This window comes from Sminthopsis crassicaudata, chromosome 2, assembly GCF_048593235.1.
Source record: "Sminthopsis crassicaudata isolate SCR6 chromosome 2, ASM4859323v1, whole genome shotgun sequence".
NCBI lineage: Eukaryota > Metazoa > Chordata > Mammalia > Dasyuromorphia > Dasyuridae > Sminthopsis > Sminthopsis crassicaudata.
Genome location: NC_133618.1, coordinates 166,246,363 through 166,268,827, shown reverse-complemented (window position 1 = coordinate 166,268,827; position 22,465 = coordinate 166,246,363). Strand labels below are relative to the sequence as shown.

General features: G+C 30.4%; 1 protein-coding gene across 11 annotated transcripts in view; it reads right to left on the bottom strand.

The window, feature by feature from the left end:
* TASP1 (taspase 1) overlaps window positions 1-22,465 on the bottom strand; it is a 249,334-nt gene that overhangs the window by 206,493 nt on the left and 20,376 nt on the right. For 6 of the 11 annotated variants that reach the window (XM_074287839.1, XM_074287843.1, XM_074287845.1 and 3 more), the window contains exons 3-5: window positions 20,499-20,566; window positions 19,623-19,649; window positions 18,767-18,835 (exon numbers count right to left, since the gene is read on the bottom strand). In XM_074287839.1, the coding sequence (XP_074143940.1) occupies window positions 18,767-18,835; window positions 19,623-19,649; window positions 20,499-20,566 (164 nt within the window). The remainder of the gene's footprint in view (window positions 1-18,766; window positions 18,836-19,622; window positions 19,650-20,498; window positions 20,567-22,465) is intronic. The other 5 variants (XM_074287841.1, XM_074287844.1, XM_074287846.1 and 2 more) reach the window with 1 other exon arrangement.

Here is a 22,465-nt window from a genome sequence, read left to right as displayed (position 1 = left end):
CCTTCAGACTTAAGTCTTCTCAGCATCAAATGTTGATATAACAACCTATTTCATAGGGTTGAAATAAGCAAAATATCTTGACCACATGCAATAGAGTGCTACAGAAACCTATGGACTTATGATTACAAAATGGTGTTAAGAACCTCCCCAGGATATCACTAAGGAAATTCTATAAATGGATCAATACTACATTGTTGTACTTTTTAAAGGCATTTTTAAAGAAATGTGACATCAGTTCCTTCAATATTTCACTTAATGAAATTGCAATTTCTTCAGTGAAGATATCTCCAACTAAAGCAGATCTCAACCCTTCTTGAACTTCATTGATGGCTGGTTTTAAGAATTCTTGTTGCCAAAAAAGTTAATCACTCTGAAGACAAGCTGGTGGTAGTCTTCAAACTTCACTAAGCTGGTTTTCGTCAATCAGTCAGTCAGCAAGCGATTAAAGCACTAGAAGTCAGGAGGACAAGAGGAACAGAAGAAACAGTATTTGCAAAAGGTGAGATTTTAGCTGACTCTTGAAAGAGGCATGAAAAGTTAGGGATGGAAATGAGCATGGGTAATAAGGGGGGGTATGTGGGAGGATGGGATGGGGAACAATCAGTGAAAGAGATGGAGTCAGGAGGTAGAATGAGGAACAATATATATGAGGAACAATAAATAAGCCAGGGTAGCTGGATCACAGAGTACATGAAAGGAGTAAAATGTAAGACTGAAAAGTTAGGAAGGGGACAGGTTATGAAGGATTTTATAGCTAATAATGGGATTTTGTAGTTGATCCTGGAAGTAATCTAGAGTCAGTGCACATTAGAAAAGATGGTCAGATCTGAAAGATACATTGACAGCTAAATAGAGGTTGGATTGGAGACGTAATGAAACCAACAAAAAAGGCTAATGAAATAGTCCAGATGTGAGGCAAGGCCACACTGGGATGGTGGGTGTATGAATGAAAAGAAAGAGAATTATGGGAAAGGTGATGTGAAGGCAGAAAAAACAAGACTCGACAATTAATTAGACTAGACAACAGACATAGCCTAATATTTTGGCCACACTTAAAAAAAGGCTTTTCATGTTGACATAATTTTCAAGAATCACAATTACATCTAAGACATAAGACATCCAAGCATTTTCATGAAGGATAAGAGTAGGAGAGGGTTAAAATTAAAATAAACTAGCTATGATAGCACCAGGCCTGGAGTCAACACCCAGTCTGAGTTCAAATCTGGCTACAGACATTTAGTAGCCATGTGACCTTGGGCAAGTCACTTCACCCCGTTTGCCTCAATTTCCTCATCTGTAAACTGAGAGAGAGAAGGAAATAGCAAACCACTCCAGTATCTTTATCAAGGAAATTCCAAATGGGATCATAAAGAGTTGTATACAACTGAAAAACAACTGAACAACGTCAAAAATAGTGCTACTAGAGGAATCATAAGGCAACCTATCATGAACTTCAAGCTCAACTATAAATTGAGAAAATCCAGATAGAGATAAAACAAATATGAACGAATGGGGGAAAAAAAAAACAATTAAAAATACAATTCATAGAATTAAAATGTTTCGAGCATAAATCACATTAAGTCTCTTATAATTTTGTACAACTATGATTTGTTTTGACTCAGTCAAAAAAAAAAGTATTGGTGCTTGGTTCAGGACTAGAAAAATTAATATAGGGCTCCTTTTAAATGGAGTCTTTATTTTTGTTCACATAATCTTTACACTTCAAAGTCACTTAAACCAACAATTCATTATCTTTGCAATACGCCACAAAATTTAAAAAAAAATTTATTGTCCTTCACTTTAAGTCTTGACATTTAAATTTTACGTTAAATTGAAGAATACAGTCTATTTCATGGCTTTTTTTTGTTTATTTACTAAATTTGGCACTCATCACAGCATATTTAATATTGATAGCTTTCAGGGGCATGTTTTTCAGCTTGTTCCCAAGATGTCAAAAACAAAACTATATATCATATATATATATATATATATATATATATATATATATATGTGTATACACACACACACACACACACATATAAATACAAAAGGTGGACACTGCCTATGCCATATGGCTTTCAGAGCCATTGTCTGCATCTTAACAATTTACTTCCTCCAGCAAGAAGTGAAATGTATCTTCGAGGATCAAATCAAGAAGAATGGGTAAAACTATGTTTCTCAAAAATTAAATACAAATATGCTTTCTTCCCAAAATAAATATACCAGTTTGGTTTTTGGGTTGTTGTTTTTTTGTTTTGTTTTGTTTTATTTTGTTTTGTTTTGGGGGGGGCAGGAAGTATAAAAAAATGGATACTAATGTATTCAGAAAAAAGCAGAGGTAAAATTGAAGATAATGACATCTTGATTGTCATCTTCAGCATATGCAACTTAACCAATCTTTCATTGATATATACATCTTAATATGTAAGCTTTTTAAATTTTCTTTTACCCAAAATGATTTTTAAAAGATACTCTTAGGAACTGAGAGTTTGAAACCCATGACTTGAGAGAAGAAAACACCAAAAATTCTGGAGTTAATGAGAATCAAATGCTACAAAGAAGAAACAAAAAGAAGAGCAAATGATCTGATTATAAAGATAGTAGAGGATGCCAGGAAAGACTCAAATCAATCAATTTTGTGGTCCTTTCTCAGCTCCAGTAAAATATTCAATGAGTAGAAGTTTAGAGCTATTAGAAAATGGAAAGGGTTGAGGGTTTTTTGACAGTATAATTTTTATATTTTATATTTTATTTCTCCCCCCCATCCCCAATTACATGCTAAAACAAGTTTTTAACACTGCTTATTCTTTTTTAAGTTTTGAATTCCAAATTCTATCTCTTCCTCTCTCTTTTATCCTATCTCTAAGATGATAAGCAACTGATACAGGTTATACATGTACCTATCGTATAAAAAAAATTCTGTATTAGTCATTTTTTACAAGAAGACTCAAACAATAAGAAGAATAAAGAAGAATGTAAGAAATAGAGAATTTCATCCTGTATTCAAGCAATATCTGTTCTTTCTCTAGAAGAAGATAGCATGTTTCCTCATGAGTTCCTTGGAATTGTCTTGAATCACTGTATTGCTGACAATAGTTAAGCCATTCACAGTTCATTATATAGTATTGCTTTTACTGTGTATAATGTTCTAGTTGTGCTCATTTTACTTTGTTTCAGATCATGTAAGCCTTTCCAGGTTTTTTTGAAATCATCTTGTTTGTCATTTTTTATAGCACAATAATATTATATCACAACCATACACCAGTTTATTCAGCCATTCACCAACTGATAGACATCCCCTCAATTTCCAATTCTCGGTCACCACAAAACTATTTGCTATAAATATTTTTGTAAAAATATATACTATTCGCTTTTTTAAAATAATGTTAAGTTTTAAGATGTTTTTGATCTGTGCTATACCTATTCCACAATAGAATAACTGAGAATACTGTTAAATAGAGATATTCAAATCACATTAATAAATAAAAATAGTAGTGTGGAGTTAAGTTATGTATGTCTACATATTATCTCCTATATTGCCATTTTTACACAACTCAGTGTTTACAATCTAACATGATTCAATTCAACAAATATTAATTATCTACCATATGTAAACCACTATGCCACTCACAAGGTATGGATGGAATGAGACATATGATTTAATTGGTATAAGAAATTCTAGTGAGGAAGCCTCTTCTCTCAATATACATAAGCAACTATTCTGCAATCTATACCCTTGTTCAATGTCAAAAAGCCAATATATATCAAAGGCATTATTAAAATCTAATTTTCCTAAATTCCAAAACCAACTATTTATCCACTATATTAAGCTTTCATGAGACAATGGACAAAGACAAAAACAAGACATACTAAAACAATAAAAATGTACACCACAGAGATGAATAAGACCAAAAATTTATATACATTAAAATACTCACTAAAATGTGCACAAGAAACAAAAGCCAAAGATCAAGTATAAGAAACTTATAATACACAATAACTATAAAAACATTATCATTTATTGTAGAATTACACAACACAAAGAAAAAAGCTACAATTCATAAAATTTAGCCTTTGGTTTCCAAGCAAGCCTTATTTAAAACTTATTCTTGGAATATCTGTGGGGGAGTTTGTACCTATATTATTTCAAAGAGTTGTGTCAGTAAATGTGTATATAGGAAAAGCCAGTTTCCAAAGTAGTATAGTGGAATTTATCCAGAGAAATAATGAATTCATGTATGAGAATGTAGAAATCAGCAGCTGTTTATTTGCTTATTTTTATTCATTTTTCTGCCCCTGAAAACTATAACCAAAAACTATTTTTTGGTCTGGTTGTATCTCTGAAGTATTCAAAAAAAAAAAAAAAAAAAAGAAACCAACAAAATCAATACACTCCTACAGTTGCCATATCCCCAAAGGAATTTACAATATATAAAAATATTTTCAGGTAAACCTTCATGTTAAGGGATTAAAACATTACTTTTGAAGAATTAAACTATTAACTATACTCAGATTTTTAAGCATGTTTCATAATATAGAAATGAAGCAAGGAGGTAAAGAATCTAATGAACACTGGCCAACAAGTATCACTTGAGTTGGCCATAAAACAAGTGAAGCAACTTTCATTCATGAATAAAGAAATACAGAGGCTATCTTAGACATCAGAAGCTAAACAATTATCTAAAAGAGTTCCTAGGGAAACAAAACACTTTCCATTTTCACTCTATAATTGCTTCTTAACTATAATGCTCAAGTTTGCTTTCTTTTTTGGCTTCTCTATCTTTCCTCTACCTCAGGACACATTTACAGATGCATTGGCACAACACAGGCATGCTAAAATTTCTTACTGTGGTTGATCAAAGTTGGAATGCCTTTAGAAATTACTCAACGTAGACAGTCCAGAATTAAATCTAGCCAAATAGTCATAGTGTTTCTACTTTTAACATGTGTTAAAGCTATATTTCAGTTATTTTGGATCTAGCTTTAGCAAACATTTGTTTGCATCATACTTTCTTAATTTTAATGTTCCCCTAATAAATAGTAGTACACTGAATGTCACATTTTAGCATCCATAACAAACCTTTAAAAATTATTGTTACAGAAATATAAAATGCTGCAAAAAAAGCATAGTTTCACATATTATTACAGCAATCGTAAATTTCTTATGATCTTTCTAAAATTCATAAGTCTCTTCTGGAAATCGCAACACAAATGGAACAAATGTCAGTATACATTAATTAAAGCATTTATTGATCTGGCACAGAAAATCCTTATACAAATGGAACCATATTTGTGTTTTATTTACTACTAAAAATAGTTTTAATGAAAAAACATTGTATATCTGCACTCACCCCATTCCTATTATTAACTTTCCTAGTTTACAAATAAATAATATAATTTAGCAAACAAACAAAAAACTATAGCTGTAGCCTTTATTTCAATGTTTTTCAATGAAAGCCACAGAATTGTAGTACAAAGAGTTACTTGTCAAACAACACAAATCTCTAAAAGAAAATAATGGCTTGGCTAGACTTGCACATCGGAAACAGTTTTTAAATTTGTTTTTGTTGGATTCTTTACTATGTCCAGGAAGAAGTTAGCACATACAGTACCTGAAATTGCCTTTTCCACATGAGCTACAATAGAAAAGACAAATGGACCAGTTTCATTAACTTTGCCAAATTTGACATCTAGTCACACTTTCCTTCAATTTAAATAATTATCTCTTAAAACCACTTAGACTATAAAACAAAAATATCACAAAGAGAAACTAGGAAAGCATAGAACTGCATCCTTTTAAACTACTATTCTGTCAAAAGTAAGGATATATTTAAAATTTAGGGATTTTTCAACTATCAATTTCAGTATATTACTTATTGTACTTTTTCAAATTTATTCTCAAATTAACTATCCCTAGAGAATATTTTTAACGATATATCCAGACACATTGCAAAAAAAGAAAATATGAACAATTACAGAAATTCTGCAAGTTATTCTGACAGGTTTTTAGTACTAGTGTTCCATGTATGTGCCATAAAAACAAGAAATAAGCACATCTTATAGGCATTCTACAGTATAATATCTCTCTATGTTTTGAATACATTTTTATTACTAAGGACTATTCTTACTAGAAACTTTGCAATTTTTCTAATTCCAGCTGCCTCCCTTTCCAAAATCTATATGGACTTAAGAAAAAGTTAAGAGATGGACAAAAGCTTTAAATCACAGGATATTATATTTTAACTCCTTGAAAGCATTGATTTCACTCTACATTAAAATCTTCTTGATTTAGAGACTTGTTATTATGTTAAAAGTTTGGCCTCTCAAAAGAATACAGGTTATTCAAAAATTTATACTACAAAGTTATTCTATATTCCTAGAGTTACATTATAAATGTAAATTAAAACTCCCCTTGTTTACTATTACCTTAGAATAACATGAGAATAAATTTTATTTAAGTGGAACTAAATTGATTTCATACAATAATATAAATGACAACATGGATCTAAATTGGACTTACAATTTTACACAATTACATAAATGGTAACAAAATTATAACTAGTGACACTCCTTACAATATATGTCTTTGAATGAATTGTAACCCTAATTCTATGCCATAAATGAGATATGGAAATTTATAAGTTAGAAGATAATTTGAAGATAAAGCAAAATGTTTCAAGGAGCAATTCACCCTTAATCAAAGTAACTTCAATTGGCAGATACAATACTTTCAGTATTTTGTGGTGTTTATGCCCACTCATTTAGAATAATTCTAAGAAACTGTTAACTCCAGGTTTTTTCAATAGGTTCTAAAGTAAATTACTTATTTTGCAATGGTTTTGAAATAACATATTTGGACTTGTGCAGATGACAACAGAGAGCCAAATTGTGATAGAAAAATCCTCTTTAAAAATAAATTTGCTTCAGAAGCATATATGTTTGATGGATTAAAAAAATTAAATATGCTTTTAAAAAGCAAAAAAAGACACTACTTTTCCTGACAAGTACATAATTTGTATGCTAAGCTCTAAGTTCTAGAGAATTATAAAAAAGAACATATTCAACTAATGTATTAATGCAAACTATAAACTGAAACTGCTGAATAATACTTAAGGTAAGAATCAGCATTAGTATACAAAAATGTGTTTTTAAAAGAGTGTAACTTAAATTTACTGTCCATACTAACTGGGTTCTAATGCTTCTTTGTCTATAAATGTTCACTTACAGCCCATGTTCTAATTAAATCAATACTTTAGCAGCAGAACCAGCAAAATAGCTGTGGGCCATTTGCATACTGATCTTCAGAACACATTTCCTTTGATCAGAAGGTTGAATTTCTTGGGAGAGGTGATTTTCCCCTACCTCTTTATAATAGAAACATGGGTACTTGGCTGCATGTATGCCTCAAAAAAATGTACAGAAATAAAAAAATTCTATAAACATCTGAAGTACACATAAATATGATGGCTGAACCATTAGAAATAATGCCAAATGCACATGGAAAACAGGACCATTGAATGGAATAACTAATGATAAAAAAATACTTAAAATATATTCCAAAAATCAGAGCTAACACAAAATTAATACAATGAAACACAGAAATATTACAAAAGAAAAAAGATAAAACCTGAGGTCACAGAGAAACAGACCTCCCCTTACAAAAAATAAAAGATATAAACAGAAGAGAACAAAAAGAAATCATCAAGGGTCATTGGTCTAAAATTAGACTTACCAACTACATTTGCTTCATGAATACTTATGTAAATGAGATAAACACATTAAGTTGTCACTATAATATATTAAATGCTGTAATGATCAGGAAGAACACTGAAATACAGAACTAAACAAGTATTAATGAAAAACTGATTTTCTAAAAATAAAATTTCTAAAAAATCATGGGAATCTTTAAGTCATTTTCTGAAATGAAATTAATTTAGAAACTTCACAATTATAGACTTAAAGATACCCACTCTTTTATAGCAAAGCACCTCATTAAAAACCTTGTAGCATGACCATGAGGGGAGACAGGTAGGGCATGAAAAGTTGAGTTATAAATCTTAAGGAAATGATAACTGTTTAATAAGTACACTGCAAACTAAAGAATTATTTAAATCTAAGTTTTGTCATTTCAGATGTCTTAAGAAAGATCATGGACAGAAGCTATTGCTAGGATTTCACTAGTGTCAGGTCTATGAAGATGAAGACATTCAAAACTCTTGCCTTAAGAAAACAGAGTCAAGGCGGCATAAAAACAAAACAATACTCATTGTAATATAGTGAAATAAAATCTATGAATATGGTTGGTTTTTGTTGCTTTTTCCTATCTCATGATATTTACTGCATCAAAATCTGCATGATGAATTAAAATTCTTGCTTACAATTCCTAAGTTAACAAAGTTGAAGGAACTTCAAGATTCTGAGATTTTGTTAATATAGGGTACTCCCTCCATGCTAACAAATTGAAATCTATCTCAAACTTAAGAAGATAAAACTCTCAGAGTTGCTTTAATCAGGGCAACTAAGTGGGGCATAAGATAGAGCACCAGCCCTAAAGTCAGGAAGACCTGAGTTAAATTTGATTTCAGACCCGTAACAACACTTCCCGGCTATGTGACCCTGGGCAAGTCACTTAACCCCAATTGCCAACAAAACAAAACAAAACAAAAACTTAAAAATAAGGGTTGTTTTAATCAATCAGCTCCTAAATATTTACATTTCTTCTGTTCATAAAAAATTAATCAGTCCTCTTAAAAACCAAACAGGACTTGCCTTTAGCTACCTCTCATCTAGGAAATTTCCTCCTGAGGCCTTCTAACCCTGGAATATGCATCTACTTCTGCAGTATTTTCACTCCAGAATATCTCTCAGCCTAATCAGACCACTTCTCCCACTGATGAGGTCCTCTCAAAACCTTCATTTTGGGGAAAGGCCAGGCAATCTTCATTTTCCTCTAATCTCTGTTCCAGACTTTCTGGATTTCAATATTAGACTCCAGAAGGAGTGTTCTTCCTTTCCCACCCTACCCAAAGCTTTTCAATACTCTTTTATATTTTGTCTTTTCCCCATTAGAATGTAAGCTCCTTGAAGATATGGAATGTTGTTATTTATTTTTTTTTTTGACTTATATAGATATCCCCAATGCTTAGCATACTGCAGGACCCATATTAGGAATGTAATAAATGAATGTAATAGAATATTATTGTTCTATAAGAAATGATGAGCAGGCTAATTGCAGAAAAGCCTGGAAAGACATATCAATTGATGCTGAGGGAAGTAAGCAAAACCAGGAGAACATTGTGCATAGTAAGAAAATTTGTGATCATCCGTTATGGGCTTGGCTCTTCTCATCAATGTGGTAATTCAAGGCAATTTGAATAATAACTTGGGATAGAAAATGCCATCAGCATCCAGAGAGAACTATGAAGACTCAAATATAGATCAAATGATAAGTCACCTTTTTTGTCTGTTTCTTTGCTTTTTCTTTCTTGTAATTTTTTTCCCCTTGTGATCTGATTTTTCTTGTACAATATGAAAAATATGTTAATATGTTTAAAAGAGTTGTACATATTTAACCTACACTAGAATGTTTGCAGTCTTAGGGAGGAGGGAAGTAAGGGAGAAAGGAGAAAAATTTGGAAAACAAATTCTTACAAAAAGAAATGTTCAAAACTATCTTTACATGTATTTGGAAAAATAAAACACTATTGAAAAACAAAAACAAATTAAATAAATAAATATTTGAAGATAGACCAAGAACATTTGCCTATGTATGTACCTGTCTCTTCTTATGTAGTTAATTTTCTGGATTAAGTTTTTATTTGGAAGTTGTTGTTGCTATTGTGTTCTTTTGGGTTTTTTAGAATCAAATTACATATTATACACAATTATGAACAAAATTCTCTTACTCAGCAGCTACAAAAATAACTTTAATAAAGATCTTTCAGGAAAAAAATTTTAAAAAGAGAAAAAAAAATGACAATAAGTTCAGTTGATTTTGGAATAAACCAGTGAAACGTAAAATCTGAGCTTTTTACCTCTTGTAAGTTGTAAATATTGCTGTAAATAAAATTAAGTACATAACTCAATTCCTTTCTTCTTACCACAAAGATCTATTCTATCCAATAACCATCTATCCACTAAAGACAGAATGGTGACTAGAGGAAACATTCCACCCCATCCTCCACCTCCCAACAAGAAAATAGAGAGAAATTTTCTGATTATTCCTTTAACGAAATTGATAAATTGCCCCCTCTGGTGTTCAGAGGTGGTAAAGAAGATCTTGGACTACTGCTAAAAGATAGTGGTTTCAAATAATGATTATGAGAGGTCAGGAATTATGCAGACTCAGGGCTGATATTTCTAAGTACATATATTACCAGAGAAATACTAAAGATGAGAAAAGGACCTGTATGTGCCAAAATGTTTGTGGCAGCTCTCTTTGTAGTGGCTAGAAACTGGAAAATGAACGGATGTCCATCAATTGGAGAATGGTTGGGTAAATTATGGTATATGAATGTTATGGAATATTATTGCTCTGTAAGAAATGACCAACAGGATGAGTACAGAGAGGTTTGGAGAGACTTACATGAACTGATGCTGAGTGAAATGAGCAGAATCAGAAGATCACTATGTACTTCAACAACAATACTGTATGAAGATATATTCTGATGGAAGTGGATATCTTCAACATAAAGAAGATCCAACTCACTTCCAGTTGATCAATGATGGACAGAAACAACTACACCCAGAGAAGGAACACTGGGAATTGAATGTAAACTATTTGCACTACTGTCTTTCTACCCAGGTTACTTATACCTTCAGAATCCAATTCTTAACATGCAACAAGAAAATTGGATTTACACACATATATTGTACCTAGGTTATACTGTAACATATTTAATATGTATGGGATTGCCTGACATCTAGGGGAGGGAGTAGAGGGAGGGAAGGGAAAATTTGGAAAAATGAATACAAGGGATAATTTTGTAAAAAAAAAAAAAAATTACTCATGCATATGTACTGTCAAAAAAACTTTTTATAATTATAAAATTAATTTTTAAAAAGGAAAAAAAAACATATATTACCAGAGATGTTCCTATTTTCTTTTTTTCACTCCTGTTCTCTTTTCCTTATTCCTATTCTATATTCAAACAGCCAACAATTGTACCAAGTACTGTGTAAATAAGATGCTGAAAATACAAAGTCAATAATAAAACAGTCCTTGTTCTCAAAAAGTTTACTTTCTGTCAATAAATCAAAATCATCTCATAGATTCAAATACAGTTCTGGACCATTAGGTTGATACATTAGAAATTACTTGACATAATTTTGTAATCCAATATTAATCTCATGTTCATGGATTGCAAAATAATTCTAATGAAAATTAAAGAAAAACTTAATAAGAAGTTAAAAAATCATTTTTCAGTACTTTCAAGGAAACCTGATTTCAACACTATGGGTATTTCACTTAATCTGCATGAATCACAATCTCAAACTTTGAGAGCTTGTGTTCAAGAGTTGCCACATTCAAAACAGTTCATCACATAATGAGGCTCTCCAAACTTAACTCAGTAGGTCCTAGGATAAGCTAAGTTTAAAAACCTGCCATAACTCATGTTCTACTGGTAAAAACCTTTGATGTTAGGGCATCAAAGCAGTAAAAATATAAAATTATATTTTTTTAAATTATAAATTCATCTCAAAGCCAAATAAAGTATTTCATTGCACACTTCCATAAGCATGTATCATTAACTCTACAAAACACACAAATTTCTTAAAATAAGAAGTTGGTAGCCAGCATATTAATGAAGACATCAAGTTACTCAGGGTCAATGCTTATTTTTTATCACACTGTAAAAGGACGAAGTGAAAAATATTTATGTATATACTTATAATCAGGAAGTTTTAAGAAGTTAATATTTTTCTTATCACCTAAAAATTTTGCAAGACTTTTTTGTTGTACTTTTAAAACAACTATAAAATTTTACTTGCCACCTTTTAAATGATGATGGCATATGAAAATTACATAAGATTAAAAGAGCTTCGGGTAGCAATTTATAAACAATTCTAAAAAATAATTCCTTGTGATTTGGAAGCAATTTTTCCAATCAGGATAGGCAAAGCCTTAGCTTTTAAATTATCAAACAAATAGAAATCTTCTAAAGTTTAAAGTTTAAGCTTTGAAAGATTAGAACAGAGAAAAGACCTATGATTTCACTGGGCTAAGGAATTCCCAAATGATTCTTTTCACCTTCACAAGTCAGCATCTTCTCTCCAACTTAAAAAGTTGCTTAAATTATGCAAGTTAAGTGACTTGTCAATATATTTCAGAGACAGAACTGAAACAAAGTTTTTATGAAGTTAACTTTCTTTGCAATGAATCATACTGTCTCTCAAAAAGATTTAAAATGAAGAAATAAAAAGAACCAGAATTATACTTTATCCACCCATGCAAGAATGAGGAAAAAGCTCTACTCTCTTATAATTTTTCCTAATTAAGTATAAGAAATACATTAATCTAAATTAGTAGAATTCTTCACCAAGTTCCCTACTACAATAGAATCCTAAGTCTAGTAAAAAAAAATTATGGAAGGAAAAAAAATTTAATTTAATACTATAAATTCCACTCTTTAAAATGTCTTAACTAATCATTTATTTACAGAGAGTGGTGCCAGGTATTAGAATATCCATTTATTCATGGTCAACTGATTACCTGAAATTATCAATATAATTTTTATTTCCTTTTGAGCACCATATGCACCAATAAAATGTAGATTCCATCACTGAAAAAAAAAATTATGACATATCCAACATACAATCCAAAATACAATTAATAATATTCAACTATATAATCATTTTAAAATTATAGAATAACAGAATCATCTTTTTTTTTTGATTCAACTCTTCTGCCAATTCATAGAAATTCAATTAACACTTAAGTACATAAGAATATAACACTATACATTATAATAGAGTACATAAAAAAGTTATTGGTCATCTTGCTCAAACTGTTTATGTACATGCTTTTAAAAAATATCTATGCATCAATATTCTTTCTTATCACTATACTTTTTTATACACAGCAAAAAAATTACCTTTTATAATACTCAATATTTATCACAAATATATACTATGCATTTCATTCTCAAAGCACTTTAGTCATAAGAGTAGCTAGCTACTATGACAGATGACCAATTGGAGATTCATGAATTGTAAGTGACTACTTCAGGTACTAAGTAAAAGGTAATAAACTAGTATAAATCTATTTTATTTGACAATTTTAAAAGCAATGATGTATAGTGGAGAAAGTACTATTCCTGGAGTCAAAAGGACCAGAATTCACATCTGATCTGAGACACTTTGACAATTACTAGCTATATGATCTTGGACAAGTCACTTAACAAGTGCCTTACACCACCCTCCCAAAAAAAAGTCTATTAGACTTCTCATTTTGATGTGATAATAAAAAAAAAGATAGTTTAAAACAATGAATGAGAGATCTTAGAAAAATGCAACGTAAGAGAAAAGCAGCTATCTTTTCCTGGCAATGAATAAATTGATCCAGCCAACTTTATCAAGTCTATGTTATGCCCATAATCAAATAATGACCAAATCTTACTTAGTTTTCCAAACTGCTTCACCATAAAATCTTTTCTTAAGTTATTACTGTGAACTATTTAAATGGTTTTCTAATATATAACATTTTTTTTAAATTTAGGAAATAAACCAGTTTCTCAAGAAGCACAATACCCTTGAAAAAATCAGCTACCAAGAGATTATAGCTAGGAAGAGCTGGAAGACCAAACTTTGGAGTGTGGAGAGGTAACAACCTTCAACTTCCCAAACTTCAATAATAATGTATAAAACTACTGTAGGTCCTGACCCCATCAATCTGTCACCTGCTAATGACGCCCCTCCTTTTCAAATGTACCTCCTAACTCATTTCATCTTGAAAATGCAAGAAGACTGGAATAAGATGTCAGTGTGTTCAGTTTTGCACTTTGATTCTGAAAATCAGCTTAACTGCAAAATCCTGAGTTAAACAGACAAACAAATATGGCTGTAAGGGCCACTAAGCCCTAGGAACAGTATTATTTTTAAACACCATTAGATTTCTCATTCCCCCTCACCTGTCCATCAAGGTCCCATATAAATGCAGCTTCCTCCTTATAAATGGTTCTTCCTTCCTAAATCTTGTGACACTTCCCTAAGAGGAAAATTCAATAAACTTTGCATTCATTTGAATTTTCTATTCCCATTACCTGGTTACTCCTATCTCCCCACACCACAAAACAATAATACTAAAAAAATCTTAGCTAATGAAGAGTGAAAGAATCTTAAGGTTGAAATCATTGTGGAAATTTAGTTATGAAGAATGTAAATAAATAGGTTACAGATTACCTTTTTTTTTCATGCAATACTCTTGCACAACATAATAAAAAAAAAATTGTCAATATTAAATTGCCAAGAAATAAACCCACAGGATTCATCAGCATTTCTATATTTTACTGACAAAGCTCAGCAGCAGGAAACAGAAAGAAAAATTCCATTTAAAATATCTGTAAACAAAATAAATTATTTGGGTGTCTACCCTGCCAAGACAAACCCAGGAACTATATAAACACAATTACAAAACACTTCTCTCACAAATAAAGTCAGGAGGTAAACAATTGGAAAAATATCAACTCAACACACCCCATACTAAAAATATCAACATCTCAAACCTCATACCAAAATAAGGTCAAAATGGATACATGATTTGGACATAAAGAGTGATACCATAAGCAAATTGGGAGAGCAAGGTATAATTTACCTCTGAGATCTTTGGAGAAGGGAGGAATTTATGACCAAAGAAGAACTAGAGAACATTATGAAATGCAAAATGGACAACTTTTGTAATAATCCTTTGTTTCAAGTTCAGAGTTCTGGCCCATAACATCTGGCCCATAACAACTTTGATTACATTAAATTAAAAAGGGTTTGCACAAACAAAAACCACTCAAACAAGATTAAAAAGAAAGTACAAAGCTGAGGAAAAAATTTTACAGCCAGTATTGCTGATAAAGGTCTCATTTCTAAAATATGTAAAGAACACTGTCAGATTTAAAAGAATACAAGTCATTCCCCAATTGATAAATGTCAAAAGATATGAACAGATAATTTTCAGATGACAAAGTTAAAGCCATCTATAGTAATAGAAAAATGTAAATTAAAACAACTCTGAGATACCAATTTGCATCTCTCAGATTGGCTAAGATGATAGGAAAAGATAATGATAAACATTAGAGGAGATGTGGGAAAACTGGGACACTAATGCACTGTTGGTGGAGTTGTAAAATGTAAAATGTAAAATTATTCTGGAGAGCAATTTGGAACAATGCCCAAAACTGCATACCCTTAGATCCAGCACTGCCAATAAGGAGTCTATATCCTAAGGAAATAATAAAGTTGAGAAAAGTACGCATATGTGTAAAAATGTTTGTAGGAGCTTTTTTTGTGGTAGTTAATAATTGGAAAATGAATTAGATGCCTATCAATCGGGGAATGGCTGAATAAGTTGTGGTATATGATGACAATGGAATATTATTGTTCTTTAAAAAATTATGAACAAGCTGATTATAGAAAGGTCTGAAAAGATTTACATGAACTGATACTGAGCAAAACAAGTAGAACCAGGAATACATTGTACACAGTAACAGCAAGATTGTACGATGATCAACTATGAAAAACTTGGTTCTTCTCCATGATTCAGTGATCCAAGGCAATCTCAATAAACTTTGGATAGAAAACACCATCTGCATCCAGAAAGACAACTATGGAGATGGAATGTAAATCAACACATGCTATGTTCACTTCTTTTTCCTGTTTTTTCTTTTCCTCTCATGGTTTTTCCCTTTTGTTCTGCTTTCACTCTCCCAACATGATTCATAAAGAAATACATATTTAAAAAGTTAATATACATGTATAACCAGGAAAAAAGCAATTAATTAAAAAAATAAAATAAAATAAATTGCCAAGAAAACTACTGAGACTTTAATTATGATAAGAGCTCCCAAAGGAGTTTTCTCATGTCCCTCAAAAGAAATAGAAAATTCCAAAAAGGAATAAAATTGCTAGGAATTGTCCCAAGAGAATGAAAAAGCCAATAAATAAATGGTAGAAGAGGTCAGACATAATTTTTTAAAGTATGATATAAAAAAGAAAGAAGACCATAAAAAGGTAAATAAATTCAAAGTTGCAAGAGCAACAAACAAAAAAATCCAAAAGACATAATTAAATAGATAAGGAATATACTTAATGACTTAGAGGAGAGAGACCATGTGTAAAATACAATCAAGAGAGAAGATGACAAAACTCAGTAAAATGGAAAACATATAGAAACTGAAATTATTAAAAACGCAATACAAGACAGTAATTACAAAACAGTATTGTATTTTGTTGTGGCAAAACAAAAGGAAAAGAAGCTAAGAAAATAACATTTAGAGATTTTTAAATAATGCATATAAAAGTGATGGATTTGGAAGGCAGATCAAGAGAAGGAAACTTCAGAAATATGGAATTATGGAAAATCTGAAGAATTCATGAAAAACATGTCAGGAAATCAAAAATGAAAATTTCTTACAACTATAAAAATCAAGCAACAATTCACAAAAGAAAGAATTCACAAAATCCCTAAAAGAAAAAACCCAAAATTCAACTCATCCAAGAACCTTATTATTCAAACTACAGAAATGAGAATAAACTTTTTTTCAAATGTCAAAACTCTTCGATCTGAGCTGAATATTTTCTTTGAAATTAGTTTTTTTTTATTTTATGACCCTCCCAAAAGCAACTAAAAGTAATTATAGTTTAATAAGTTCAGTCTTGCAAAAACAGAAAATCAATCACACTAGATTTTAAGATACTATCATCAGAATATAAATAAAAAGTCACTCATATGAATAGTGCTGAATAAACTGGATTAGATTACAGGTAGACAATATAAATTACCTCATACACATTTTTACACATACACAAAGAACACATAAAAATAGATATTATTCTTGAACAGAGAATCCTTAAAAGAAAAATCCTTTATTTCTGAATCACAGGAAGTTTAAAGATATATGATAAATATACAGAGATATATAGAAATTTTAAAATTATTAATTGAACAATATCTGGATTATAAAATCCAGAAAGAAATATTAAACAAAATAAGAAAAAAACTCAAAGATAATAATAGCACAAAGCTATATAGCAAAACATATAGGCTATAATCAAAGCAGTACTCTGAAGCAAATTCATAGCAATAAAAACCTACATTAATGAGAGAAAAAGAGAAACTCAATCAAATTAACACTGTAATGAACCAAAGGTAAGCAAGAAGTGACAGACCATAACAATGAAAGCAGAAAATCACAAAAATGACAAAAGATTGAATAAATGAAAACCAAAAGCTGTTTTAGACAAATCAGAATACAGATTAATAGCTTGCAAATTGATTCCCCAAAACTGGGGAGAAAATCCAAAGTAGCAACAAAAGGAAATGAAAAAGGGGAAATGACAAATGCATAATCTTAAGTTACTAGAGACTATCACATACAACTATATGGTTGTAATTTGAGAAAGTAAATACTATCTAAAAATATATATAAAATATTCAAAACACGAAATAGAGAAGTATAAATCCAATTGCATATGAATAAATCAAATAAACCATTAATGAGATGCAACCAAAATAGAATCAGATGGACTAAGACCAGATGAATTCACAAGATAATTCTCTTAATTTTCAAAGACAAATGATACACACATGCATACACACAACACATAAAATTGACTGATTTTAAATAGAATATACTGTCCAATTCTTTTATGAAGCAAGTGTAGTTTTGATCCCCAAATCTGACAAAAGACAAAGAAAATTATCAACCAATATAACATTTCTCAATGAAAAGTATTAGATAAAATATTGGGAAATAGTTTTTAAAAAATATGTATTCAACCTAACAAATATACATAATTTTATATTAATAAATGTGATCAATAATATTAGTAAAAATTTTAATCCATAACTACAGAAAAGACCTTGATCAAAATATAATAATCATTTATGTTTAAAAGACTAAAAAAATATAAAAATAAGGCTTTTCCACAATATAAAATCAGCATTATTTATGATGGAAAAACCAAAACAAAAATACTTTTTATATATATTTTTAAATAGCACCAAAACTTTATTAATCATATAATTAGAGGGAGAAAATCAAATTAGCTACATTGTTATTTATTAAAGTTTCTTTTTGTTTTATTAAAAAGTAAATAGGTCAGATTTAATGGTTTTATTTGGAGCTTTATTAATTTTTAAATTTTCAATCTTTATGTTTAATTAAAGTCTTTTTAAAAATAATTGTTTTTTTGTTTTGTTTTGTTTTTTTGGTTTTTTTTTGCTGAGGCAATCAGGGTTAATTTACTTGCCCAGGGTCAAACAGGTAGGAAGTATTAAGTTTCTGAGACCCACTTTGAACTCAAGTCCTCCTGACTTCAACACTGGTGCTTTATTCACTGTACCACTGTACCCCCAAAATAATTGTCTTTTAAAAATAAACTCACTGAAACAAACTTGGTGACAGCATAGATTCTAACATGTTTTATAAAGATTTGCTTTTGAGGTCGAAGGCAAGAGCTATTTACATAAAATTACTAACAATAACTTTATTGAGCAATACAAAACAGAAAGATGTTTTCAATAAAACATAAGTAACTTAAAGAAGTTAAGAAATACCTCTAGTTCAACTAGAGCTGCAGTCACTGCATCTGTTGCAAGGGCGCCAGCCTGTAGTTGTTCAATGGCCTGCAGAAAAAGGTGGCAATTTCATTTAAAAATTGACTTAGGACATCAATATAGTTTCTTAAAAATTTAGATTTGTAGATTTAAAAGATGGGACCTCATAAATCATCTAGCCTGATCTTCATATATGAAGTAACAAAATGTGAGAACAAGGTCACACAGTGAGGTGGAGTTTAGATTCAATTCTAATCAAATCCCAATTCAATCCCCCGAATCCCACTGTATTGTACTTTCTCTTATATCATACTCTATATGATTTGAATCAGTATAAGTTGAAACAATATAAAATCATAGAATATTTAATGTGATGTTTTTATTCCATACTTATTAGCTCTATTTAAATTTCAAAACATTTTTATTCCAGAGATTTGTATGTAAAATTAGGGTGCTAGAACTTTTTATTAATACTATATTTTCAAATAATAAAGACTATGGACAATCAACTTGAATGAGATATGGCTACTTTTAAAATACAAGTATGATATGTTATAAAAATAAGAATTTTAATAAATGTGTGTCTAATCAAATGCAATTTTTCAATTAAACTTAGATATAAAATGTGAAAGGATTGGATTAGTATATCCTGTAAAATCCTCTTCAGCTGTAGAATTCTATAATTCTATACTTCTCTACAAGTGAACATAATCTACATATATTGTATATTTCTTCACTCTACATTTCCCTCAAAGTGAAATATGATTTACATAACAAATACATGCTGATTTATGAGACATAAATTAAAAATTATAAGATAGTTTTAGCAGCATTAGAAAAAATTACAACTCCCCACCTTCACCTTTCCCATTTCATGTACTCCCTATTAAAAAAAAAAAAAAAAGAACAAAATCAATAGTTATTGTATTCAAAAACTCATATTGGATTTTAATCACAGCAAAAGATGTTTATCTTTAATATAGAATCATTACTATTTCAGTCTGTATAAATAAGACAGGACCAAGAGACCTATATTTATTTAATTTACTATATTAACATCCATTTGTGTAAAACTATTGAAAGATGTGCTTGCAAAAAGAGTAGTCAAGATCAAAATGAAAATAAATCCAATAATTCTTCTACTCTGATCTAAATACTACATGTTAAGCATCAAACAATTTATATTTTAGGGGGAAAAAAAGAGCAAACCTCAAAAAACAAAGGAAAAATCACAACTGAGGCAGAATAAATGATTAGCAAAACCACAAAGACAATAAAATTGCTGTGTTACAAATTAAGTAATAAGAAACATAAGGAAAAATATAGAATAATTTCACAAACTTTAGCACCTATTTTAATTTTTTGTTCTTTTTTCTTCTTTTGGTAAAACTCTTCAGGAAAACAGTAAATACTTTTGCAACTGCTTTTTCTACCACTTTTATAGAGCTTCATTCTTTTCTAGAGTATTATAGAAGGATATGTGAACCTGCTTATGTACAAGAGGTGAGGAAGGAGTCTAAAGCAATAAATCAATTCCAAAAACACATAGGGATAAAAGAACTATCATTAAAAACAAAATCCTATGAATATGAGCACAACTTGATGGAACAAAGACAAAATATTTCACAAATACAACCCTAGTAAATTAAATTCAAGGGAAGCAAGTTAGCTATACATGAAACAGAAAAAGTTTAATAGTTAGAACTTAAAAAAAAAAAAAAAACTGTCCTACCTTTTGGCAGGCTCTTTTGCATACATGTTTATATTCTTTAGCTTTGGATTCAGAGTGATAACCTGCACCTATAAGAGGAGAAAACTGATCAATATCATTAAAATATCAGACAGTTTCAAATATATAAGGCCACAAGCTGCAAACAAGACAATCTGCTTTGGAGGAAATTTCTCCTTACAGGTATTTACTGACCAAATGAAATCAAATATCCCCTTGTCCCATCCTAAGACTTACAAAGTATTTTCCTAAAAATAACTCTGAGAAAAAAAGTATATTATTTTACTCATTTTACAAAAGAAGAAACCATGATCAGAAAAATAAAGTGTTTACACAACTGGTAGATATTAAAGCTAGTCTCAAGCCAGGTCACCTAACTCCAAAACTAGTCTTCCTTCCACCAAGGTGCTTTCTCAAAACTTGCAATGTACCAAGATGCAATGTCAATTCAGATGATGTAAACACTTATTAAGTGTCCAAATATGTGCTAGGGGCTGGGTATTTTTTTTAATAGGTTTCAAGTAGCTTACTAACTAATAGGGCAGAGGGAGAGACAGGTACTATATATATGTGTGTGTGTGTGTGTGTGTGTGTGTGTGTGTGTGTGTGTGTATACACATTATAATACAAATATAATATAAAGTATGATTGGATTAAAAAATAAATAAAAAATACTCTAAGAAAATTTGAGAAAGGAAAGAACACTTTCACACTAGTGAGGACAAGGCAAGATAAAGGAAGATATTATGGAGATAAGAAGGGCTGAACCAAGAAAGGCCTGAAGAGGACATTTATTTCAGGGAGGGAGAATGGTCTTCACAAATACACAGGACCAAGAAACAGCAAGACAAGATCAAGGAATGAAACACAGCATTTATAAAGGGAAGTAATGTGAAATGGAGCTGAATATGTATGTGAGTACATATATAATATATATACATATATATATATATATATATATATATATATATATATATATATATATATATATATATATACACACACACACATATATGTATATTTACACACACACATACACACATATATATTCAGAAGTTAACTTTTTTATTTTCCTATATGCAACAAGGAACCACTAAAGATTTTTGAAAAGGAAAATAGCTAGATTTGTGCATTAGAAAGATTATTTTGAAAGGTTATAAAGGGTACTACTCTTTCTTGGTAAGGACTCTAGAGGCAGGTAGACTGGTTAAGGTTAGAATAATCTAGAAGAGATAAGAGAAAAATCTGAACTAGTATGAAGACAACAAGAGATAGGAAAGCCAGATAAAAGAAATTTAGAAAGTAAAATCTACCTTAGGCAATTATAAAATGTGAAGGGCAAGGCAAAAGGAAGAGTCTGAGGTGACTCAAAGGTTTAGAACCTTCATGACTGGGAATATGGTAGTATCAAAAGAAATAATAAAGTCAGAAGACAAAGTCTGCTTAGGATTAAGATGACAGATTCAGGTCAGTATATAGTGTGCCTAAAATGCCAGGAAAACATCCATGTGGGAATGTCAAAACACAGTTAGATAGAGATTGAGAGGTACAGACTAGAAATATGAATCTGGGAGTCCTATGAATAAACATAATAATTAATCCTTTGCATCAAAGAAAAAGAATGTAGGAAAAAAAGACTCTAGATAGAGTCATAAGGAATAGTGAAATAGAGGAGCCAGGTAGACTGCAAAACAAGGAAATCTAAGAAGAAAGATCAGACAAGTGAGTATACCAGTAGAGAGGAGTATTGTGAGCACCATGAATATGATATAAAGAGGTTATTAATGAAAACTTTTAAAAGAGCAGTCTTAGTATAAAGGTGTGGTCAGAAGCCTAACCAAAATACAATCTAAAGACTAACAAAGTAATCTATCAAACAAAAGGATCAGATGACAACAGAGGTGCCTTTAATCTTTCTCTGCAATATCACAGATATACAACTATGAATTTAGTAAAGTAAAAAATAAAAA